At 41.6% G+C, this 26,570-nt stretch overlaps 1 protein-coding gene across 1 annotated transcript in view; it reads left to right on the top strand.

Annotated features, from left to right (window-relative positions):
* Positions 1-8,058: 8,058 nt before the first annotated feature.
* LOC121272653 (scavenger receptor cysteine-rich type 1 protein M130-like) overlaps positions 8,059-26,570 on the top strand; it is a gene marked incomplete at its 5' end in the record, with an annotated part of 67,886 nt that continues 49,374 nt past the window's right edge. The window contains 11 exons of the mRNA XM_041179360.1: positions 8,059-8,218; positions 9,360-9,671; positions 11,962-12,276; positions 12,620-12,934; positions 13,821-13,865; positions 14,699-15,004; positions 17,994-18,125; positions 19,678-19,764; positions 19,851-19,934; positions 22,621-22,690; positions 25,529-25,587. Coding sequence (XP_041035294.1) covers positions 8,059-8,218; positions 9,360-9,671; positions 11,962-12,276; positions 12,620-12,934; positions 13,821-13,865; positions 14,699-15,004; positions 17,994-18,125; positions 19,678-19,764; positions 19,851-19,934; positions 22,621-22,690; positions 25,529-25,587 — 1,885 coding nt within the window. The remainder of the gene's footprint in view (positions 8,219-9,359; positions 9,672-11,961; positions 12,277-12,619; positions 12,935-13,820; positions 13,866-14,698; positions 15,005-17,993; positions 18,126-19,677; positions 19,765-19,850; positions 19,935-22,620; positions 22,691-25,528; positions 25,588-26,570) is intronic.

Genomic DNA, 26,570 nt, shown 5'->3' on the forward strand with positions numbered 1-26,570 from the left:
ATAATGAGTGAGAGATTGGAATGTGAGAGAAAACTAACAAGAATGTAATAGCAGGACATTTAGGATGTCACAGTACAAACAGCCAAAGTCAACTTGATTTCAATAAAATGAAATTGTGTTTGACAATTGTATCATAACTTGATGAGGATGTAACAAACAGCGTTGATAAAGGGCAAGTAGTAAATGCAGTGTAATTAGATTCCCAAGAGGTGTTTGAAAAGGTGCCACATAAAAGGTTACTTCAAAACATAAGAGCTCATGATGTTGGGCGTGATATATTAAATTGGAAAATAGATTGGATAATTAATGGGAGACAGAGAGCCGTGATAAATGGGCCATTTTCAAGTTGGCAAACTGCCCCTAATGGAGTTCCACAGGGTTGGGCCACGGCTAATGACCATCTATGTTAATGACTTTGGTGAAGGGATCAACGGTATATATCCAAATATGTTGGTGATACGAATATATGTAAGAAAGCATGCTGTGAGGAGGATACAAAATATCTGCAAAGAAATGTGCAGATAACTGATGTGAGGGAGCAAAACAATGGCAGATGGAGTGCAATGTTGGGAAATGTGATATACTCCACTTTGGAGGAATAATATAAAGAGGAATTTAAAAAAAAAATGGAGATACACTGAAGTTCAATATATTTCAGCGCATAGCGATCTGGACATCATTGGACGGCAGTTACAAAATGTTAGCATGCAGGTACATCAAGCAGGTAGAAAGGCTAATGGAATGTCTGCCCAATTGCAATGCATGAAGTATTTCTACAGCTGTGAGATGGCAGCTGATGTGCTGTGAACAGCTTTGATCTACTAAAGGAATGCACTAGCATGCAGGCAGTTCAGACAAGGTTCACTATGCTGATTCCTAGGATGAAGGGGTTGTCTTCCTGAGAAAAGTTGAGCAGGAGGAACTCCTTGGACTTTAGAAGAATGGTAGGTGGTGCTATTGAAATAAAAACATTCTGAAGGGGGCTAATACTGTAAATGAAGAAAATATATTTCCTGCCATTAGCTAACCTTTAACAAGGGGCACAATTCTAAAATACGGATCTCCCTTTTAAGTGGAGATGCGGAATTTGTTCTCTGCGAGGATCATTAGACTTTGGAATTCTCTTCCACAGAGAACACTGGCGGCTGGCTCATTGATTATGTTCAAGGCTGAGTCAGACAGATTATGAGTGACAAGTGAGCCAAGTTTTGGGGGAAATGCAGAAAAGGGGAGTTAAGGACAAAACGAGATTAAACATGAACTTATCAAAAGTTGGAATGGGCTCAAATGGCCGAATGCAATGCTTCTGCTACTATTATTTATAATTTTAGGGTGATATGAGGTAATGGACGTCGTTGGCAATTTCCGTCTCAGGTGACTTTGTTGGTGAGGGGAGATGGCGTGGGGGCATAACACAACAGCCTGTAGACGAGCACCCAGCAGAGATATCAGGCATCCAGGATGGTTACGGTCCCCCTTCCTTGCCTGGGCGTGGATGTAGCCAGGGGCCCCTTGTAGAATAGCTGATCTTTTTCTCTTCAGGACAGCAGCGAGGCAAAGGCTGCTTTTACAAATACCTATTTTTAAGCAATGTTACTGAGAAGGAACCTCCATGTTGCAACACTCACTCATTTACTAAACATTTATTGTATGCCTCTGGTTTGCTCTCCAGCTTCATTAGTCCGCCCGACACCCTTACATGGACACGAAACCTGTCTCGTAACAATTATAGAATCATAGAATGGTTATAGCCCAGACAGAGGGCATTCATGCCCTTGTATCTGTTCAGGGCGAAGGCAGGAGCAATGCATTTAGTTCGACTTTGCTGTTGCCTCCCATATCCCTGCCTTTGTCATTTCAGATAACGCGAAAACTCCCATTAGAATGCCTCAGATGCCACACCCTACGCAGTGCATTGCAAATCCTGAAGAAGCCCTGCAGAGAAATCTTTTTCCTCATTTTGCCATTTCATCCTTTACCATTGTAATCTGTTCCTTCTGCCTCCTTTCACCGGTGAGAACAACGTCTCATAATATACTCTGCCCCAATCTATTATGATTCTGAACAACTATACCAAACCTCCTCCCAACCTTCTCTTCTGCAATTGACAATCCATGTTTTTCCAATTAATCTAGGTAACTTAAGTTCCTCATCCATGGAATGATTCTCGTGAACCTTCTCTGCATCCTTTCTAATGATTTCACATCCTTCCTAAAGGGTGGTGCCCAGAATTCGATGCAGTGTTACAGTTGAGTCCAAAGCAGGTTTTGTGCAGGTTTATCGTATTGTTCTTGCTTCTATACTCTATGGCCGTATTTATGAACCCTAGGATGCTGAGTGGTTTAGTAATCACTCTCCCAGGGTAACTCACAAAAAAGCGCAGGTTTCTCCGTTCCTTCGCCATCATTATAATTGTACCATTTTTCCTTGATTTTGCTGCAGTTTTCCTACCCACATGAACCACTTCACACTCCTCTGTGTAAATTCTATCTACCACTTGCCTGCCCATTCCACCAATCTATGTCTTTTAATGTTTACACTATCGTCTTTACAGTCCACAATGCTGTCAAGTTTTGTGTCATCTGAAAATGTTCACGTTGTGCCGTACACCAAAGCCTAGGTCATTAACATATATCAGGAAGAACAGGGGTGGTAACTTCGAACCCTGGGGCACTCCAGTATAAACCTCTCCCAAGTTGAAAAACTAAATCCCTACTACACTCAGTTGGCTTTCATTCAGCCTATTTTGCATCCATGTTGCTGCTGTACTATTTACTCCATGAACGCAAGCTTTATTTATAAGCCTGTAGTGGAACAATTTATCAAATGACCTTTGGAATTCCAGATACACCACATTAACTGCATTAACCTCATCAATCCTCCACACCCCCTCGTCATACATATAATCAAATTATTAATACTGTTGTGTCCTTATAAATCTTGATGGCTCTCCTTAATTAATGTATACTTGCCCAAATGAGTATTATTTGTGTCCCATGTTAAAGGTTCACAAAGGGCCCTCCCACTGAGGTTAGATCAACTAGCGAACAGATGCTGGGCTTAACTTTACAAACCGTTTTTGTTCTGAAACATGCAGCATTTGCAATTTTACAGTCCTTTGGTACCACTTCTGAGTTGAAGAAGGATTGGGAATTTACCGCCAGTGCTTGACTGAACTTATTTGGCCATGGCTCAGGAACAAAAACTTTGCTGAGGGTAATCTATGGGTCACACTAGCGGGAAAGATATAGAAGAATAAATTTTCAATGAAACTACAGAGAAATTCAAGAAGTATAGAGTGAGAAAATGGGCTCTTTAATTATCCGAAAATACACTACGACATTAGCAGTGTAATGGGCAGCGAGATGAACACTTTCCTGCACAATGTTCAGGAGAATCTTCTCCAGCAGTATGTTTCCAGTTCATCAAGAAAGGAGCCACTGCTCGGCTATGGGGAAATGTGAATTTGTCCACTTTGGCAGGAAGAATATCAAAACAACATATAATCTGAATGGTGAGAGTTTTCAGGACTCTATGGTGCAGACAAATCTGGGAGCCCTGGTGCACGAATCACAAAGTTAGTATGGAGGTGTAGCAACTGTTTAGGAAGAAGAATGGATTTTTGGGGTTTATTGGAAAGCGAATAGAGTATAAAAATAGAGTTATCGTGCTGCAGCTGTACAAGGCCTTTGTTGGACTGCATTTCGTGTATTGTGTATAGATTTTGTCTTCTTATTTGAGAATTGATAGAATTACATTGGAATCAGTTCAGAGAACGTTCCTTCTTCTGATACTTGGATGGAGGATTTACCTGCTGGTCTTATATCCATTAGAGTTTAGCAGCTTGAGAGGTGATCCTAATGAAACACATTAGATCCTTAGAAGACTGAGCAGGGTGGATGCTGTGAGGATGTTTCTCCCTGTGGGGCTCCGAAAACGAGAGGACACAATCCAAAAATTCATGACTGATGTGAATATTTGTATTCTCAGAAGTTCGTTAATCTGTGGAATTCACTTTCTCAGAGAGCAGTGGAGGCTGGATCATTGAATATATTCAAGGCTGAGTAAAATTTTTGATGGACAAGCAAGTCAAGTGTTTAGGGGTCAGAATGTGAAATTGGGACAGCACTAAGATCAGCCTTGACCTTACGAACTGGCGGAGCATGCTGCTGCTACTAATTTTTATATTTGTTTCGTGTGGGGAAAGTGGGGGCCAAGTGTACTATGGGATAGTAACGGGGTTACTTATGTGTGTGTGTGTGTGTCTGTGTGTGCGCGGGGAGGAAGGGTGGAAGCTGTTATTGCATCATAAGGTTTATGTTTCCTGTGGAAAAGGACAAGGAACAATCCCGAATATGAATAATAAATTGGTGAAAAGTGAAATTCAATCAACTGACAATAGATCTGGCCCAGATAAATGTTATTCAATGATTTTTGAGCAATTAAAGATGCTCCAGTAAAAGATCCAACCAGTCACCGTTTCACTGAGGGCTGGTTTGAGACTCGGAAAAAGTCCTGGATTCTTGTTCCTCCTCTGAATCGAAAATGCAGCTATTAGTCTGCGCAATTGGCGCAATAGAGCTAAGGGAAATAATCTTAAATTGTATTTTGTTCCACAACAGCCAAGGGAATCACGATGCTTGAGGATGGGGGCAGCCCCTGTGCTGGAAGAGTTCAAGCCTGTAGCCTCGGTATGTGTCACAGTATCTGCGGTCGAATGTGGGACATGAAGGACGCTCGTGTTTTGTGCAAATACCTGGGGTGTGGCGACGCTGTATCTGCATCAGATGATTCTCAGTTTGGGGCTGGCTACTTGCCTGTTTTTGACGCTGAAGTTCACTGCGACGGCTCCGAGGACGACCCCTGGAATTGCGATTTTAATTTGTTGACACACACGAACTGTTCCACAGGAAGGAAAACAGCTGGTGTCGTTTGTTCAGGTAACTCTCTACCCTATTACATTTTGGAAAAATGGAAGATGGCATCACTTCATACGGCCCCACTAAACCGCGCAATTTGAGCAAGAGGTATGGTGTTAAATTACTGCAAGTTATTGAACTCATTTTGAAGGCTCCAGAATCAGAAGTAAAATAAAAGGTTTGGAAGCGTTTCATAGACTTATAAATTATGTAGCCCCATCTACGTAGTGCCCTGGTGAACTGCTACCGTTTCGGATCAGGAACATAAACTAGAGATGCAGCTTTTCTCTGGTTGGGAACAAAACTGAATGAATGTTGTCAGTGCAGTGACACCGGCAGCGGGGAAGGACACGTGTTTTTTATTTAATCTACTTTAACTTAATTTAATTTGAATTCAATAGGAATCTTGAATTAAAAGTTTAATAATGACCATGAAAATATAGCCGATTGTTCTAAAAAAACCACGTGGTTCATGAATGGCCTTTAGGGAAGGCAATCTGCCGCCCTCAACTGGTCTGGCTGACGTGTGACTCCAGACCCACAGCAGTGTGGTTGACTCTTAAAAATGCCCCTGAGCAAGGGCAATTAGGGATGAGCAATTCATGCTGCCCAAGCCAGCGATGTCCACACTCCATGAATGAATAATCACCAGCTTCAGCTGGGTTATTTCTCCAGCAAAACGCATGAAATATAGGATATTAACTTCAATTGATGGACAGCGCATATAGGCACACCAGTGGAACACCCAGCCGTGGTTGATCGCTGATTTACACAATCATCTCCTTCATGGTCAATACATAAGGTCATTCACCTGATGTCACTTGTGCTTTGCCGGAAGTTAGTTCCATGTTTCATTACCTGGTGATTCTGCATCCGAGGCCCTATTATTAGCAGCTTTTTGTCAGTGGCTGTTTGGCATTACCGTCCCCTCTCAGGGACAGGGCGACGAGATAGGCCCCATGCTCACGTCAGCAGTAACGGAAATCGAACCAGTGCAGTTGTCCTACTCTGAATCAAACGCTATTCTTCAAGTCAACTGAGTTAACTGGCCCGCGTTTTATAATTGCTTGCTGTCACATAACGTATCACATAATACATTTCTGAGTAACGCCCTTACATTTGCGGTGGACACATTTTTGCTAACTACCGTGAGTGCGAAATAACATTTTGTTTCCGATGTTCCAGTCGGAATAATGCAACTACAAAGCTCTATTTCATAATTCAGAATCGTAGTAATGACTTCTATGAATTTTAAATATATCTGAGTCCAGAGCTATAAAGAGTGGATTCAATTGTGACATGAAGCCCTTTAATATAATTGTTGGAATTATTGGGTCGCAGTGTTTAAGGAAAGTCCGGAAAACGTGTTGTGGGACTGGAGTGGACAGGAGAATGATCCAATTAAAGAATGATTCTAATGGAGTTGGACACAAAATAACATTGACTAAAGCAACAATTTTGATCTGTACTTCATTAAAAATAATAATGCTAAGATGCAGTTCGTCTACTGGTACCATTCCCACAGACTGGAGAATACAAATGTTTCAAGATAAATCTGTTCAAAGATAAAAATTCTATGCTATCTCCATTTCAGAGCACAGAACAGACAATTCTAGGAAAGAAATGTTCTCGATTTAAACTGTGTATTCAAAAAAATGATATTGGAAGTTTCATAACAATTGTTTTAAATCAACAGGACACAAAGAGCCGAGGCTGGTTGGCGGAGCGGACAGCTGCTCTGGGAGGTTGGAGATACTGTATGGAGACACCTGGGGGACTGTGTGTGATTCACATTGGGATTCCCAGGACGCTCGTGTGGTTTGCGCATCGCTGAACTGTGGGGAAGTGATATCAATACTCGGAGAGGCTTCTTTTGGCGAGGGCAGCGGTCCCATGTGGCAGGATGTCTATGAATGTCAGGGTAATGAGACCATTCTCTGGGACTGCCCCACTACATCAAGAAATCAGCACAACTGCACGCACAGACATGACGTCAGTGTTATTTGTTCCGGTAAGTGTTTCATTCTTTCCTCAACCCTGGCTCTGGTGAACCGCAGATAGCTTAAAGTCCGCGCAAGTGTTAATATCGATTCAATACGTTCCTTCTCCATACCTCCATGATCAATATGGAAAATATCGTTGATGCTCAGTATCAGACCCAGAATGTGGTTCCCTTTGCAATATAGGTGGATGGCTCTGACGCTGTGGTATCGTGCGATTTATTTCTGTAAAAATAATTTATTCGTTCTTTTGTTGACGGAATTTATAAGCTAAACCAATAGCTGGAATGCCATTCCGACCTGACAATAGACAACAAAGTAATACTGTTCCCAGTTTCAAAAACCAGCAAAATCTGGTGTTTAACAAAGGTAAATTTAAAGCCCTTGGATTTCATTCAACTTCGTTCCTGGCCGCCAAAACAAGACTAGAACAATAAATTTCCTAAAGCCCACCCCAAGCCGTACAGACCCATTCCCAGTCGCCATTTTAGAGGCGCAATTCAAAAGGAAGACGCATCGCATTCTTTCTACTTTAACCTCGCCTATTCCAGGCCTTTCAGTCTAACGCATACTCCTGGTCAGGTAGGGGATTTTCCTTCACGCCACTCGGGCGAACAAAAATTCGAAGCTTTCTTTTCCCTGTTCACTTCTACCGAGGTTACGACGTCTTATAACCAGAATATTAAAGTCACCCTCCCCGTTGGAGATTCATTCATTACGTTAGCTCTCAACAGACTCCTAGCAGCTGTTCCGCAGTAACTCCTCTTTCACTGTGGCGCTGCAGTGACGTGTTAATTGTCACAGCGATTTGTTTGGTGAAAACCAACTTGATCCACGTTGACTCGCTCGTTTTCGTGTTTCGCATTGATTTATTGGTTTTTCTTTGAATAATTCCATTTTTGCGCATTTGACATGTTGAAGAAGAAAAAGACTTTCCAATAGAATGTGAATCTGCTGAACAATATTCTTTGTTTCTCCATAAAGGACAGAAAGGACCGCGGTTAGTTGGTGGTAATGGCACCTGCTCAGGAAGAGTGGAGATTTTGCTGGGCAACACCTGGGGTACAGTTTGTGACGCCTCCTGGGATTTACAGGATGCGGCTGTAGTCTGCCACCAACTCGGATGTGGAGCTGCAATATCAGCGCGAGGAGATGCATTCTTCGGAGAGGGAAATGGTTTGATATGGAACGATATAAACGAATGTATTGGCAATGAATTGCGTTTGAGTGACTGCCCAGTGGCATCCTGGGGGCACCATCAGTGCACGCACAAAAATGATGCTGGTGTCATCTGTTCCGGTATGTTTGCCATTCGTTGTCAATTGCCAATTATTCTGGTACTTTTTATTATTATTTATTTGCATGCAGGAATTCTCGAGTGGAGGCGATATCACATCCTGCTTAACATGTAATATATTGCAATAAATTGGGAGGCAGTGGTGTGAGGGGCTTGAGACACCAGGCGGTCTGTGTTACTTCTTTCCCTTCCATTGATCGTAATTGTCAGAGGGGTTTAAATGCGTTTATATTAACATTGTGAGGAGCACGGATCAAGCCCTGCACAATCTCTCCCGACGGTTTACCGGATATGACATTGGATTAGAGTTGAGATCCCGAAAAAGCTGCTGGAACCTTGACTGTGACTCCCTTTCAAATGATATCCGTACCTCAATCCAAGGCGGATGTGACTACCTGTGTCCATAAATCAGTCACAAGTAGCTGCGTACACTTCTATCCCGAAAGATCGTACACAACTTGATTGCAAGTGGGACTGTAGTGGGTGTGTATAGATCAGACCCAAAACGCAGCTGGAGTGCTGTGTAACATTCTGGAGATCACCACTAAGAAATGAAATATTGGCACAGATTCACCCCAACTTTAGCAGTTCTGCGAGGGTTAAATTATGAGGATAGAATAAGAAAGACTTCTGTCCTCTTGCGTTTGAAATAGTTATTTGCTTGTGACTTTAGGATTGTGAAAGCAATTGGTAAAGCAGATAAAAATATTTCTGTCATGTTGATGGCGGAGTCCAGGAGAAAGGAATACTAAATTAAATTCAGGCCCAAGCATTTCAATAATTTCTACCACAATAAGGCAATATATGCTGGCCACATTCCATGAAAGAATAAAAAATGAGTATAGTCGCATGACTTGTCGCTTCAAACTTCCGCTGTCGATTTTTCTCCCTCTCTTCTTGGATGCCTGCCCAATTCTTGTCCTCCTGATCGCAGCATTTCTTACGGACAATCCTGAAGCTTTCAGCTGGCCATTTTTCTCTCTTGCCTTACCGACTACATTCTAAAATTGCATCATATCGCATTTGTATTAACGCCGGGGCAGAGATTAATCACACAAGAATATTAAATTCCATAATTTATGTTCACAATATGACTTTGTGGAGCATTGAATGAACTTTCAATACCAAATTGCATTCTTACAGGTGAACCTTGGCAGGTGCGACTGGTCAATGGAGAAAGTGTTTGTGATGGACGAGTGGAGGTTTATTACGGCGGTTTTTGGGGGAGAGTGATTGACACTGAGTGGAATTTCAATGATGCCGATGTAGTGTGCAGACAGCTGAACTGTGGCGCTGCAATAAATGTTTATAACAACTGGAAGTTTGGAAAAGGCGACGGCCCAGTGTGGATCAGCAATGTCAGATGCAATGGAAGTGAACCCTTCCTGTGGAATTGTAGTATTACACAAGGGAAGCAATTATCCATCGCAGGCGACGTCGGCGTGGTTTGCTCTGGTAAGAATTACTTTTCTTAACGAACTACCATGCCCAGAATATCGTGGTTCAATTATATATTCATAAATAATCCACCGGTCTCCCTTCCAGCAATGGGATTCAGGCCCAGAAATATGAGCTTGTTAATAATAAATCCAAAAGGGAAATCGGAAGAAACTTATGTTCCCAGGAAGAGGCTAGAACATGGGCTCGTGATCACACGAAGTAGTTGAGACAAACAGTACTGATTCATGAAAGGTGAAGGCTTTGCAATCTCTCTCAATTTAACGAGCGCACTGCTTTTCTAGTCTTCCCGTCAACATGGATAAATTAATATTTTCCAACGTTATATACATCGACCAATTTTTTGCCGACTCACTCATCATGTATTGTTCCGTTCAGGGCTTTTCCCCTCCTCGTCACAACTCACTTCCTGCTACATTAGTGTCATCAGAAAATTTAGTCAACATACATTCGGCGCTTTCATAAAATTCAGCGATATAGATTAGAAATAGTTAATTCCCCAGCATTGATTCCTGTGGCATTCCAATAGATAACAATTGGGAATCCGAAAAAAAGAACAGTTTTTGCTTAAACTTTGTGTCCTCTTAACTTGTCCTTTATTCATGCTAATATATTGCTCTCTACACCATGAGCTCCTGTTTTGTATGCCAAGCTTTGATGTAGCAGCTTCTCAAATTCCCTTCGGGAATCCAACATTGAGCTGCTGGGCCGAAAGCCCTGTTTTTGTGCTGCAATACCTCGCAAAGCTTTCGAATTATGAAGAGAAACATTGGAAATAAGAGTGATACTCTCAGGGAACATAAAGTGCACTTCAGGCTTTTAATATACTGTGCGTCGATGTCGCGTGAGATGGTAAACAGGGCATTAATCTCATTTTATATTACACTCGGAACAGGGTAAAATCTTTGGGATCGTATTAATGTGAACGCGTAAAGCTTATTGTATGCCCGTTATACATTATTATATTCTATACGTATTAATTTCGAAATACTCTGATGAAACACTTATACATATGCCTGAGTAACAAATGCATGAGAACTTAGTAACTCTAAAAATCGGAGCATGAGTAGAGCATTCGACCCCTAGAGCCTGCTCTGCCAATCAATAAGGTCGTGTTTGATCTGAAAGTGACCTTAAAGCCACTTTCCTGCCTGTCCATCATAACCGCTGACTCACTTGCCAATCGAAAATGTGTCGAAATTTGCCGTGAGAATATTCAACGACCTCCATTGCTATCTAGCGAAGAGAATCCAAAATATTGACGACCCTCTGCGAGAAGAGATTTCCCCTCATTCTTGTCTTAAATGGACGCCCTTCATTTTTAAACGGTGCACCCAATTCGAGATTCCCTTGGGAGAGTGAACACCATCTCAACATCTAAAATATCAAGCCAACTCAGCAGCTTATATGTTTGTGTAAGATCAGTTCTCACTTTTCTAAACCCCAAACTGTATAGGTCTACGCTACTCAACCTGCCCTAATTACACAACCGCTTTATCCCAGGAATCAGCTTAGTAAACATTCTCTGAAACACTCCCAACGCAAACATGTCCGTCCTTTAAGTAATTTGCGAAGAATTTGAGTTGACTGGACCACAGCTGTTTCTGAAAACATGGAAGAATCCGAAATGGCATGGCCGAATCACTCTCCGCAAGGTGAACTTACAGCTTGGCATGTTTACATATAGTCATTTCACAGTGAAACTGACACTTTTCACTGTGACTTTGGCCAACTAGTTCAGTAAAGTCATTTAGGGAAGAAAACCTCCAATCATAACCCATTCTGGCTGTTACACCCGTCCGGCACCAACTTGGCTATTTTAACCACCTTCTGTATTAAGTAACAAAGCCAAACAATTGTATCAATGCCTTTAAACGGGTGGACAAGAAATATCAACATTTTCTGTACCTGTAGTGTGCAGAGGCTGGACGTTAACACTTGCAAATATTCTATGAAGCAGATTGTGATGGAATTCAGCTCTGTGATTTTGTCTTAATTTTTAATTGTTTTTTTAATTTCATACACCATGTCTATTTGTCAGACTGTAGTATTTGCATTGGAGGAAGATGTAATGGACCATTTTATGCAGTTAGTTTTTATTATCAACGTGAATCAGGCATTGATAATGGAAAAAAGGCATCACAATTTGGCAGAAACGTAATACACTGATAGTTGTAAGATTAGCCTTTAGAAACGGAATATTAATTGGGTATGAATCGATTGCGAATTGTTAATGAACTCTTACCTGGGCTAGATACTGTTTAATATTACTCTTCCTGTCCTGCAGATCATATTCAGGTAAGACTGGCAGATGGTGGAAGTCGCTGTGCCGGAAGGGTGGAACTTTACTATAACGGAACCTGGGGGACTGTTTGTGATGACCTCTGGGATTTAGCAGATGCACATGTCGTATGTAACCAGCTGAAGTGTGGACAGGCTCTAAATGCAACGGTTTTCGGTTGGTTTGGCACAGGAGCGGGGCCTATCTGGCTTCATAACCTGATGTGTGCAACGAATGATTCTGTTTTGTGGGAATGTCCGGGGGATCCGAGGAATGAGAGCAACTGCAATCACAAAGAGGATGCTGGAGTTATCTGCTCGGGTGAGATGTACTTACAAATACAAGCACTTTTTGAATCCTGTTAAACAGAACTTTTTTGACAAATTTAGCCGTGGTAATCATTGAATGTCACCTTTTGTTGCCACTGCTTTCGATAAACAACAGGAAATTTTGTTGGCCTACAACACAATGTATTATGAGTATGCAATCAAAAAATCGAGTATCTCTTAATTGCTTCCTCTGAAATAATTGGCCTTCTGGGTGTTCTGTGCTAAGCAATCTCATTAAGTTAACGTCGTTATAGAAAACCTGTTCTTTTGTTTCTTCATTTACTGTGGTGGGATTGAACTGAAGGGAAGATTGAACTTCACTCTTTGTTTTGCAGAGCACAGGGCTGTAAGGCTTCAGAATGGATCGAGTCCCTGCCAGGGCAGAGTTGAGGTTTTCTATAACACAACTTGGGGAACTGTTTGCTCCGATTCGTTTGGAAAGGAGGATGCAGAAGTGGTTTGTAAGCAGCTCAGCTGCGGATCCGTCCGGTCTGTCGATCGTGATGTCACATTTGGAATGGGTTTCGGACAGATTTGGCTTGATGATGTGCATTGTCGCTTGCACGATTCACTGTTATGGCAATGTCCATCTTCGCCATGGGGTGAACATGATTGTGAGCACAAGGAGGATGTAGGTGTCATTTGCTCAGGTAATAACTACAAATAGAACTAATTTCTCTTCGTATGTTTCGTTGATGTTCCGATGTTTGCATCCTCCATGAACCTGAGTCATCCAAATCTCTGCTTTCCATATCTTAACTCACCCTTTACCATAACACTCTATGCTCAGTGAACTCTATTTACTCCTGGTCAAACAGCATCTTGATTTTGAAGTTCTCAATATTGCTTTTAGTTCACTCAATGGGTTAGTGGTGCAGTGCTACTGTTCCTGTGCTTGTAATCCCGAGACCAAGTTAATGCTCTGGGGACGCGGGTTCAGATCCCACCGCAGCAGCAGCTATGAATTGATTTCAATAAAACTGGAATATAAAGCTAATCTCAGTGGAAGAAGAAAACTAAACACTAATCTATCTGGTTCTGTTAAGTGCGACAGTCTGCCATCTTTGCCCAGCCTGGCCAGCATGTGACTCTTGGTCTGCAGCAATATGGTTGACTATTAACTGCCTTCTGAGATGGCCTCGCACGCCATTTCATTCAGCAGCAATTAGTGATAGCCAACAAACGCTGGCCTCCCACATTCGATGAATGAATAAAGCAACAAATTAAACACTTCTCCAACTTCGGACACGTGCACTCCTCGAATTTCGGCTTCTGGTGCGTCCCCAATCATCGTTGCCCACCATTGGTTCAGTTGACTAGGTCCCCAAAATCTGCAATTCCCTGCCAACATCTCCCCGGACCTGTGCCTCACATTCACCTTTTTAAAAAAACTCCCTAAAGCCTGACTAGAATTGTGGACATAGTACATAATGTGACTCCTTGATGCTTGTTTTATCATGCTCTCCTGAGGCGCCATTCTACATTGAAGGAGCTATATGAAAGAAGTTGTTGAAATAATGGATGTATTTTTTTCAGAAATAAATCCAATGAAAAGGCGCAATGAGGAAGTTAGGAAGAAAAGTAAGTCCAATTTCTGAAGATGTGGGTAAATATTGATAATTATATAAAAATATATCATGGTACTTTCTGTTGCGCCTTTTTAAAAATAATAATCTTTAAATGGATATTTACAATCTAACAATCACCTCACTTCAAATATGCCATTCCTCGCCAACATTTTAGGTATTTTACCGGGTGCACTCCAGATGTTTTAATGACAGCAGGTCTTTGAATGGTCTTTCAACCAACTGGGTTCACGACTACCCCGGTGTTAGTTTCAGAGTAGCGATCCTACGATATTATTGAATATTTCGCAAGTGGTGATTTGTAATCAGTGGCAAAGATTGAAGGCGTGCTACCCTGGACAAAATGTTTGGAAAAGGACACTTAAGAGTCAGATGCACCCAGCGCGGTGTGAGCTGTGCAAAAGGATGCATGAAATCTGTACTTAGTGCTGGATTTTGGACAATTGCCCCCGCAGGATACCATTTAGATGTTTCAATTGTGAATTTCTGCACAAAATGTAATGTTCTTCGATGTATAACAGGATATCAATTGCCTGTCAGCAAAATGAATTTTAATTATATTCGCTCAATTTCGATGTGCTAAAGACACTCATTAAATATATTTAATCACGAGAGTGAACAGTTACCTTCCGATATATGCGATGGGCAATTAGTTTAGCTTTATGTTTCCAAGCAAAGCATTTCAGGCCAGTGAGAATCGCAGGGTCTTTAACATGAGGGTCTTTCAAAAATAGTGCATTGTGTTGTCATTCAGATCCGGCCAATGAAGCAATTGTATCAACCTGCAAGTTAACGTGCCAACTTTTCACATGTAATCTTCCATTGTAGAGTTGCGGCTAGCTGCGGGATTCAATAATTGCTCTGGAAGAATTGAAATCTTCTTCAATGACACATGGGGCACGGTGTGCGATGATTCCTGGGATCAGCATGATGCTGCTGTCACCTGTAGACAACTAAACTGTGGTGATCCAGTGTGGACCCCGGGAGAGACGTTATTCGACACAGCAAACGGCACAATTTGGTTGGATGATGTTAAATGCAAGGGGAGTGAGGACTTCCTGTGGGACTGCCAATTTTCAACAATGGGTGATCATGACTGTGAACATAAAGAAGACGTCCATGTGATATGTTCTGGTAGGAGATTTTAAATTGAACTTCCATTTTACAAGAATCACCCTCGCCTTCAAATGCCTTCAAGCCCTCACCCCATTCTATCTCTATGCCCTAATATTGCCCTACAATACCTGAGACATATCACGTTCTGTTCTTCTGCGCAGTACCGGATGTAGTCGTTTCATAGCTAACAATGTGCTTTCATCTGCCTATACACCAAGCTCGGAATTTCGATACACGACCCCCTCCATAGCTTCACCTCTCTCTCCTCTCTTAAACTGCCTCCTTAAAACCAAACACTTTGCCCATGCTCTTGGCCACTAACCCTAATATGCGTGGTTCTGTGTCAAATGAACTGTATGAATGATCTGGCAAATAGTCCTGATCTGTTTCCATTATGTTAAGAGTGCTTCATAGAAACATAGAAACCAGGAGCAGAAGTAACCCATTCGGCCCTCCGTGCTGATCCACCATTTATTATGATCATAGCTGATCATTCAAATCAATAGCCTGCTCGCGCTTTCTCCCCATATCCTTTGATCCATTTCGCCGCAAGTGCTATATTTAACTCCCTGTAGAAAACAGACAATGTTTTGGCCTCAACTGCTTTCTGTGCTAATGAATTCCACAGACTCACCACTTTTTGCGTGAAGAACTTTCTCCTCATCTCAGTCCTAAATTGTTTACCCCGTATCCTCAGACTGTGACCCCAAGTTCTGAACTCCCTCACCGTCGGGAATATTCTTCCTGTATCTGCGCTGGATTGTCATGTGAGAATTATATTAGTTTCCATGATATCCCCCCTCATTTCTCTGAACTCCAGTGAATATAATTCTAACCGACTCAATCTCTCCTCATATGTCAGCCCAGCCATCCCAGGAATCAGTCTGGTAAACGTTTGCTGCACTCCCTCTATAGCAAGTGCATAGCAAATACAAGTTGTCATGATTATAACGCTCAGGTGGACACCACCTTCCAGTACAATGCTAAGGTACCATTAGATTTGTTAGGCGAACCTAAGAATATCTTAAGATTTGAACCTCCGTGTTTCATGTCGGATGCATTTAAAAAGAAAGTGCATTTAGCTGTGTTGTGACCATGCCAATGTACTGGGCGACATGTTATGTTAGATATTGAAAGGCCTCCCCTCCTGATCGAACGAACGACTCTCTTTGAGAAGATGGTGGTGACCTACATTCTTGAACTACTGTCGTCCATGCAGTGCAGGAACACCGACAGTGTTGTTAAGGAGGCAGTACCATGATTTTGGCCCACCGAAGGAACGGTAATATTGTTTCAACTCAGGATGATGTTTGGCTTGGAGGCGGTATTCCAGGTGGTGTTCCCATGTGTCTGCTGCACTTGATCTTCTAGATGGCTGTGGTCATGTGTTTGGAAGATCCTGTCTAAGGATCCTTGGTGAGCACCTATACCACTTTGACTGCAATGGTTCAAGCAATCGGCTCACCACGACGTTCTATCCAGAACACAAGAAATAGGAGGAGGGTTGGACAAACGGCCCATCGAGCATACTCCAGCGTTCAATACTCTCATGGCAGATTTCGGCATCACTTTAATTTGCCCGCTTCCTCAAAACACCCTCAACTCCCTGGGAGGTTACAAATCTCTCTTTCCCAGCCTTAAAGGTATTCAACTCGCTGTGGTAGACAATTCGCACGTTTCACAACTCTTTGAGTGAAGTAATGTCTCCACATCTATATCCTAAATTGCGGCCTCTCATCTTGAGAATGTGCTGCGGTGTTTATGATTCCCCTAGCAATAGAAAAGAAAAATCTCTCAGCCTCCACCGTAGCAATCCCGTTCTGAAATTTGTAGGTTCCAGTCAGATCGTCTCTCATTCTTCTAAACTCCACAGAGCACAAAAAGAATTCATCCAGCCTCTCATCATAGGCCAACTCCTTCTTCCCAGAGACAAACTCAGTGAGTTTCGCTGTACCGCCTCCAATGTAAGCATATCCTATCTTAAGTCTGGCGCCCAAAGTTGCATGAACAGTGGTCTCACACATACTCTGTACAATTTTAGCAAGGCTTTTGTCCTTCAAGGCCTTGTCCTTCAATCCCCATGTGATAAAAGGCAACATCCCATTTGCCTTTTCAATTGCTTGCTGCACTTGAAAGCTTTCTTCCTGTGTTCCTTGTATATGCGCCGAAGTCTCATTGAAAATTAATACTTATCAGCTTCTCACCTTAAAAGCATTCTGCGTCTCTATTCTTACAACCAAAATGAATAACTTCACCCTTCTTTTCATAATACTCCATCTGCCATTTGTTGTCAACTCATTTAACCTGTCCATTGCTCTTGTGCCCTCTCTGTGATCGTCCCACAGTTTATATTTCCACATATCTTGGTATCACCAGCAAACCTACGTGCATTACCCTGTGTCTCCTTCTCTGTTTCATTTATGTGGTTATAAATATCCGAGGCCCAAGGCAATTAGAGATGGACCATATACATTGGTCTAACCAGCAATGCTCTGATTCTTTGAATGAATAACAATCTTGAGCTCCATTTGCCACAGTTCTCCTAACTCAGTTCATGGTCCATTTGAATCTTTCTGCCCAATATCTAAAATATTACTTTGTCAACAACATTGGCTCTGCCATTAAACTTGGATATTCGTGCCTTTCTTCATATTATTGGAACTGGTATTTTAAGTTTTTTCCATCTGGGCACGACCCAAGGTCTGCCCAAAATTGAAATGTCTCTACTGTCAGTGCAATAAGTGGACATTGAAAGTTTCAGACTTAAGACTGTGTACAAAGGTAGAGATTTGGAAATTCAGATTGCATTTCTCAATTAAATTTAAAATAACTTGTAACTTGAATTAACAATTGTAAAGGCAGCAGCAGAGCAGCAGTGGGTTAATCGGTTTCTACCCTCGTTTAACAACTAAACATTTGCGTTCTATTTGGTGGCTGTATCCACGAGTGAATGAAATGCGCGGCTGCGGATTTTGTCTGTGTTAATATGAAATGCCTTCACTTCCAGGCCATCCGAAGCACATAACGCCTTTCAAACAGCACAGACTCTCCGTTTTCATCATCCCTTCCATTTTTCTGGTCCTTTTAATTGCCGTATCAATTGCTTTGGCCACAGAGTTGCAGAGAAGCTTCCAGAAAGGTAGGGTAATAATGAAGTTTGAAATCAGGACCTTAAATGGCGAGTCCTATTCGTGCACATGTTAACGGCCTTCGGTTGTTACAAGTCATCTAGAGTTTTGCTGACTGTATTCCAGGAAGGATGTGATCGAACCCGATAGGTTAGAAATTGACAAATGTGGATATTTTCCAGACTGGAAAATTTTACTGATGACGAGAGGTTGGGGAGGTTGGCGTCATTTTATTTGGAACAATGGAGACTTCAAGGAGATTAACTTGACGAATATATGTTAATGAGGAACCAAGTTCGATTGGATAAGGGTGAACAATTCTCGCTTAGCAGAGATGTCAAAAGCCAGGGAACTCTGAAGAATTAATTGGCAGTCAGATTAGAGAGAATTTGAGGAGAAATCTTCTCATGCAGAGAAGAGTGCGGGTCGGAGGGATGTGGTGGTATAAAGAAGTGGCAGAGGCATTCCAAAATATGTTAGATATGTACGTGATGTGTCATAATCGACTGGGTGCAGACGCAGAGTTGTAAAGTGGGATGAGACTGTGTAGCTGGTTTTCATTCGAAATACACAAGGGGCCAAACTGCCTCCTTCTTTTCGTTAAAGCTTTATGCTTCCCATCAATCTATAAATTTCTGATTCATGCTTAATGACTTTGGGATGGGATGAGAATCTGGCAAACGTGCAATATCACTAGTGAAACACAACTGAGTGTAAATAATGATGCAAGGTTGAATTGTGGGATAATCAATCAGGTCAACCGAATACCCACTTCAGAATATCACCAACACGGGCATCTAGTGGCAGCCTTGATTGTTTGCAACATGAAACTGCTGATTTATTGTTGCTTAGCACCTGAGAAATATAATCTGCCGATCATGTGGATGGAAAAGTGAAGATACTCACTGCTATCTACCCAACGCAAACAATTTCCTTGAAATTCTGAAAGCATTAGTAGGTGGGCAGAAACTGGGCATGCACCTGAAATCGACATCAGTTCATGATTTTCATCAAGGCAAAGTCCGACAGGAAGTACGATGATAGAGTTCCCTGACAAAAATACACCTGGCTTTCAAAACGATTCCTTATGAACAAAAATTTGGCATCGGCGGATGTGCCAGGACCGTGCTTCAAATGAGGATTCTGGCATGGTGAAGACAGAGTCATGGAAAGTGAGCAGGCCTAACGGGGATTTGTGGAGGATATTCAGCCATTGGCTCCTCCAGGGACCCAAAGCGAGGAGTGCCCTGATAGGACCCATCAGCACTGTCAGCTACTTGAACATTAGTTCTCACAGCAAGGTCGTGCCAGGAATTGATCTTTTATTGGTAATGTGCCGAATTTGTGCCATTCAATCTATTCGCCAAAATTGGGCTTACCAAGGTCTTGAGTGTGGAACACACTTTTGAAATGGGGGCAGGGAGGAATTAAGAGCATTTATGAGAACTCCAATAACCGGTAGTTTCTACAAAGCACTAAGGAGAGTTGTAAATAGAAAGGGAAAATGTACATATAGATCTCCTTATGCTTGCTCATTCATTATCTCCCACCTTTGTCCGACAGGAAATAGCAGGAGACAAAATTCCACCACTGCATTTCCTGACCCTGTTTATGAAGATATTGACGTTCAGGAGCTTGATTCAGGCTCAGGTAATTATCATTCATCTACATATAAATTACATCTTTCAACTTAAATAACATTCATATTTTAAGATTGCAATATGTTCTATTGATAGATTTCCAATCTAACAGTACACTAGACGAGTGGGAATATTATGCAGTAAGCGATTTAGATGTATGTGATGATAAAAATATGCAAGGTAGGGGCTTTTCTGAGATCCTGTCACATGCCGTCTCTTTCCCATCTCGCAATGCAGGGGGAGATAAAAAAAAAAACTATCCCCCATAAACAGGTTAAGGTACTTTACCAGCACACAACAATCTAACAACAAAATTGTATTGCTGTGGATGCATTTCATTAACAAAAAAAACATGCAAAATCTACACATTAATTCTGACTGTTACACTCCATTGCAAGCACACAAACTCATTATTCAGATGTTGTTGCACACATTCCCTGTGGTCCTAAGCAGCTCACTGAATCACAGAATCGCAATGCAGAAGGGGGCCTTCAGCCCATCGAGTCTGCACTGACACGTGAGAAACACCTGACCTACCTCCCTAATCCCATTTACCAACAACTGGCCCATAGACTGGAATGTTATGATGTGCCAAGTGCTCATCAAAGTATTTTTTAACGGATGTGAGGCATCCCGCCTCCTCCACCCTCCAGACAGTACATTCCAGGCCATCTCCAAACTCTGGGTAAAAATGTTTTTCCTCACATCCCCCCCTAAATCCCCTGCCCCTTACCTTGAACTTATTCCTACTTATGATTGACCCTTCAACTAAGGGGAACAGCTGCTCCCTATCCACCCTGTCCATGACCCCCATAATCTTATAAACCTCCATCAGGTCGCCCCTCAGTCTTCTCTGCTCCAACGAAAGCAACCCAAGTCTGTCCAACCTAACCTCATAACTTAAGTGTTTCATCCCAGGCAACATCCTGGTGAAACTCCTCCGCACCTTCTCCAGTGCTATCATATGCTTCCTATAATGTGGCAACCAGAACTGCACACAGTATTCCAGCTGTGGCCTCACCAATGTTCTATATAACTCCAAACCGACCTCCCTGTTTTTGTAATCTATGTCTCGATTGATAAATGCAAGTGTCCTATATGCTTTTTTAACCACCCCACTAGCATGAGCCTCTGCCTTCAGAGATCTATGGACACACACGCCAATGTCCCTTTCTTCCTCAGAACTTCCTAGTGCCATGCCATTTAGTGAATACTTCCTAGTCAAATTACTCCTTCCAAAGTGTATCATTTCACACTTTTCAGGGTTAAAATCTATCTGCCACTTATCTGCCCATTTGACCATCCAATATACATTTTCCTGTAGCCCAAGACCCTCAACATCACTGTTAACCACCCGCCCAATCTTTGTGTCATCCATAAACTTACGAATCCTACCCCCCACATAACCATTCTATTTCATTTATATAAATGATAAATAATAGGGGACCGAGCACAGATCCCTGTGGTACGCCACTGGACACTGGCTTCCAGTCACTAAAGTATCCTTCTGTCATCACTCTCTGCCTCCTATAACTAAGCAAATTTTGAACCCACCTTATCAAATTACCAAGTTTCTCATGTGTCTTTGCCTTCTTTACAAGTCTCCCATGTTGGACCTTGTCAAAGGCTTTGCTGAAATCCATATAATTTACATCGACTGCACTACTCTCATCTGCACACCTTGTCACCTCCTCAAATAAATCAATCAAATTTGTTAGGCTTGCCCCAAGCTGACAAAGCCATGCTGACTATCACTGATCAAACCTCTCTCTCCAAGTGGTGATATATACTCTCCTTCAGAAATTTCTCCAATAGTTTCCCTACCACCGATGTGAGAATGACTCACCTGTCGTTCCCTGGCTTATCTGTACAATCCTTCTTAAATCACGCAACCATATTAGCTGTTCTCCACTCCTCTGGCACCTTCATCATGCCCAGTGAGGAATTTAAAATGTGGGTCAGAGCCCCTGCGATCTCTTCCCTTGCCTCCCTCAGCAGTCTGGGACACATATCATTCAGACCTGGAGATCTGTCCACTTCTAAGACTGTCAACACCTCCAACACCTTTTCACTCCCCATATCAATTTGCTTAAGAACCTCGCAGTCTCTCTGCCCGAGTTCCATACCTTCATCCTCATTCTCATGGGTTAAGATAGACATGAAGTATTCATTCAACACCCTACTGATGTCCTCTGGCTCCACCCATAGTTTGCTACCTTGGCACTTTATGGGCACTACGCTTTCCATTGACATAGTTAGAGAAAATCTTGGGATTTTCGCTTTTTTTTTTACCAGTCAGAGGTTTCTCATATCCCCTCTTTGCTCTCCTAATTGCTTTCTTAAGCTCCAACCTGCATTGTCTGTACTCCACGTTGCCTCTGCTGATTTGTTTCCCTTATACCTTCTAAAAGCTTCTCTTTTCCTTCTCACCGTAACCTGAATATCTCTGGTCATCCAAGGTTCTATGGAATTGTTACTTCTTCCTCTCATCCTAAAGGGAAAATTCTGAGCCAGTACCTACCCCATTGCCAGACTGTTGCCAAAACAACAGTCCTCACACCTTGCATTTCCCCGAATTACTCCCATGTTTTATTTTTAAAGGGCTTTACTTATGAATTTATTAATTCTGAAGATTTTCTTATGTCTTAGTGGGTCAACAATAAATAGAAATTAGGCCTCTCAATTGAAGCAATTTACACGTTGTTTGGAGTGAGATATAGCTGATTGGGTATAAAGAATGCCCACATGGATTGATCGTAAATCGCTTGGTAATGGGGCAGATTCACAAACAGAGAACTGCTCTCGTGATTTTAATGGCTACCTTGTGTATTATCAGCTCGCTATAATTGTCTGTTTTCATTTTCAGGTTCATTTACTTCATATAATGCTGAATTCAAAAGTGAATATGACGATGTCCAGTCGTTTGAGACTGAGTGGTGAGGACTAGCAGCACTCACCAGACTTTTGTTTCACATTCTCCTGCATTTTTTAATTTCGCTTTTGCAGTGATTTGAACCAAATTCCGTTGGGTAAATTCGAAATTTGAAACCAGATAACTTGGCTGTCGTCATGATGGATACATTCCAGTTAACATTTTTTGAAATTAAACAGTAAATAATTTGCTTTGCAGTAAATGGTAAATTAGAACGTTGTTCAGAATTAGTCATTTAATTAAAAACTTTGACTTCAGTTTGATAATATCTTGCATGTTACAGTTTCCAAGCCTTGGCCATTTGCTTTTGAAATCTTCAGACATAGATGCCTGGATGCTTTCTTAACCTGCGGGTGCCTGTCTCATTGAATTTCATTTTCGTACATCACATTTGTAGTCCTTAGATACTAATTTGAATGTAAACTCTTATCCTGTTGTTGATTAATCGACATCAGCCTGACCTTGACTATTAGTGACACAATAAATGAAGAGAGTTTTACAATAGATTGATGAACGTGGTGTGAATCTCAGCATTGAGCATACCATGTCCATTTCAGCTGTAGAGTGTAGAGTGACCCATCCATGTTAATTTGCACATATGCAGACAGTTAATTCATTAGCTTGTCAATCAGCTATTACATAAGAATTCTGTTAAATGGAGGGAATCTTTTTAATAATTTAGACCTTAAATCAATACATTTCTTTTAATCCTGAGAGTTTTATTCAATTTTCGACATAACCATGAAAAGAAGATTTGAGTAAGTAAAAGATCATTCTATACATCAATCTTTATACTTTCAGTTAAAGCAAGGGCAGGGCAATGGTTATAAGAGAGCGACACTGAAGGAACTACAAACTTATAATTAAAAATTTGTTCAGGGCAATGCACATCCATGCAGCACGACCATCACGACAGTCACAGACCAGAATTTTGTTTCACATTCTCCTGTTATTATTAATTACGGTTTTACCATGTTTTAAACTGTCAAAATCGAAAATGGAACGCAACTAATTTGGAAATCGCCAGGATGGAAAAGTTCCAGCTATCAACTTTTAAAATGAAACAATAAATAATTTGCTGCAGTCAATGGTAAATCAGAGTCAGTCACCTAACCGAAATCTTCGACATAATTTTGGTAATATCTTGCATGCTACAATTTTCCCGCCTTGGCCATTTGCTTTGGAAATGTTCAGCCATAAACATAACAAAGTTTTCCTACCCTTGCTGTTGCGGATGCATGTCTCGATGAATTTCGTTTTGCAGAAGAAATTATAGATTAGTTAGCAAAATTAATCAGACGCACGGCAAACAGAGTTTGTTAAAAATAAACCATCATTATTGACAGGGTATTTAAAAACAAAATAACGTAAAAAAGTTGAATTCTAACATTTGTATAATTACATAATTAAAGGTTGTTTGCATTGAAAAATTGCCAGCATAGGAACTCAATTCGTGTTATAGGTTTTAACCTCTCAACAATTCAGCTGCTTTCAGTCGTCAGACCTGACCTTAGAAGCCTATTTTAATGTTACAAGATGCGCTGTGTACTTAGTAAGCATTGATTCTTCTTGTTCAAAATCCCAGAACATTTTTAATTAGAACAACAAGTTATAAATGATTATTTCTTCGCTGACACTGGTAAATAACAGCAAAGCACCGCCAGGTACAGGAATATTTGCGCAAAGAAATGTCGGATTAAGTTGAAGAAGCTCCAGAATAGCAATACAACATGGTAAGATAAAAAAGCTTAGCATTATACCATGATGTATTATCTTACTTATCGAGGTACACGTTTTGAAAAGAAAATAAACAATTTGATTTGAATTTGAAACATAATCTCGTTCCAAAATTTGACTTCCGCATAGAAATATGGGCAATTAAATAGCCGAAAAAATTTTGTGGACACCATTATTATCTGCAACACTTAAAATATTGCTGACAATGTTTATCCGAGAACATGTATGAGATTTAAGGTTTAGAGACATGAGAGAAACCTGTAAATTAAAGTCATCAAGAGCGGTAAGTTGAACCAGAAGTGCTAGCGACATATAATAAAAACCAAAAAATAGGAACAAAAAAACTGCGGATCCTGGAAATCCAAAACAAAAAATAAAAAATACCTGGAAAAACTCAGCAGGTCTGGCAGCACCGGCGGAGAAGCGTACAGTTGACTTTTCGAGACCTCATGCTTGACCTTATCCAAAACGTCTATCAGTCTCAGTTGGTTCTTCAACAAGGAACACATTTATGCTTGGACTTGCTTTTTTCAACCTTAGGAATCTCCAGAGCTCTTTCCAACAAGTTAAGTAACTTTCAATTTCTGTCACCTTTGCTCTATCGGAAAAATCGTCAATACATTTGGCACAGATGGATCCCACAGGTGGATCACCAGGCGATCTGCAATTGGTGGGGTTGGCTGTTGAATACATGCTGGTGCGAATAACTGGTGAGCCAACATATGCCATGGGAGGTTTAACTCCTATTAAACAGCCAGACGTAACTACCGTTAAACGCACCATACATCAGCGCTCCGAATTTACAGAGGAACACTACCTGCACAGTGCACTGAAGTGTGAGTTTAGTTTATGTGATCGAACCGTGGACTGGATACTCAGTCCTGGATGTTTTGATCCAGCGATAAGAGTAGAACGTATCAGGCGTTCTAAAAAGTGCTACAATTGACTACAGTGGCACAAGGCAGGAAATTAAATGCATAAGAGATGTCATAAACTACTATCCAAATTACATGTTAGGGTGTGGTGTTGAAAGTGTAGTTGTCCTTGATTGATTGAGGTGTTTAATGACTGAAGAGTTTGACTTTTTTTTCATTTACCCACAAAGGATGTTTGATAGAAAGGGAGGAAAGCAAAAAAGTAAATTCAAAAGAAATACAAACCAAGGTAAATAATAAGTAGAAACGACTTTTACAGACTGGTGATTGTGTTTCTATTTATGACTTACGTTAATTTTTGTTGAATAAGTTAGTAATCTGAAATATAGAGCAAGGCATCACAGTCCCGTATTGTGCACAATTCCTTCCATACTGGAATTCCAGAACGCTTCTTGTGCACCGGAAAACGACATGTGCGGGAAGTGCCTTCAGATGCGGGGTGGGGGGGTGGTGGTGGGGGTCGGGGTGGGGGTGGGTGGGTGGGGGGGGGGGTGGTGAGGGTGGGTGGTGCGGGGTGGGGGGGGTGGGGGGGTTTGGGGGAGTGTGGGGGGTTCAGGGGTGGGCGTGCGGGGTTGGGGGCGGGGAGGGGGGAAGCGAGCTTCCGATTTCGAAGCTTGACGTAACAATAACCTGCGAGTTGGACAGATTCATGGATAGCAGGACGTGATCCATTCACAGATTAGGTGTGTGCCAAATGATTGGGAATGGGTGACCACCATGCAGTCAAGGCGGTCCAGACAGATTTCTCTGTGGTTTGCGGCCGGAACCTCATTCAAAGCGCCACAACTGGCTCAGCAAACCGCGGACCTTGGTGGATGTGGTGTGAGTGGCAGGAGAAAGATTAGGAAACAATAGTATTAAGGTATAATATAATTTGGAGTTGGTTAGGGAGAAATGGAATAATATATAATTTAGAAACGATGGGTGGCACGTCAGAAAATAAAGAAAAACAACATATCTAAAAAATTCACAAGGATGAAGAATTTAGAGAATGAAAACTCGCTAGACATTAAGAGTTTCGACAGGCATTTAAGAAAACAAAAGTGGAAGCAAAGGGAGGGTTGGTTCTCGAAAGAGCGAGAATTTAAAATAAATATTGGAAAATAAGGAAATGGCGGTGAATTTAACGGCTATTTGGCAACTACCTTCACTGTCAAGTTTACAAATAACAACACAGAAGCAGCTGCGAATCAAAAGGTGAAAGGGAGGGAG

The sequence above is a fragment of the Carcharodon carcharias genome, chromosome 2 (genome assembly GCF_017639515.1).
Source record: "Carcharodon carcharias isolate sCarCar2 chromosome 2, sCarCar2.pri, whole genome shotgun sequence".
Lineage (NCBI taxonomy): Eukaryota > Metazoa > Chordata > Chondrichthyes > Lamniformes > Lamnidae > Carcharodon > Carcharodon carcharias.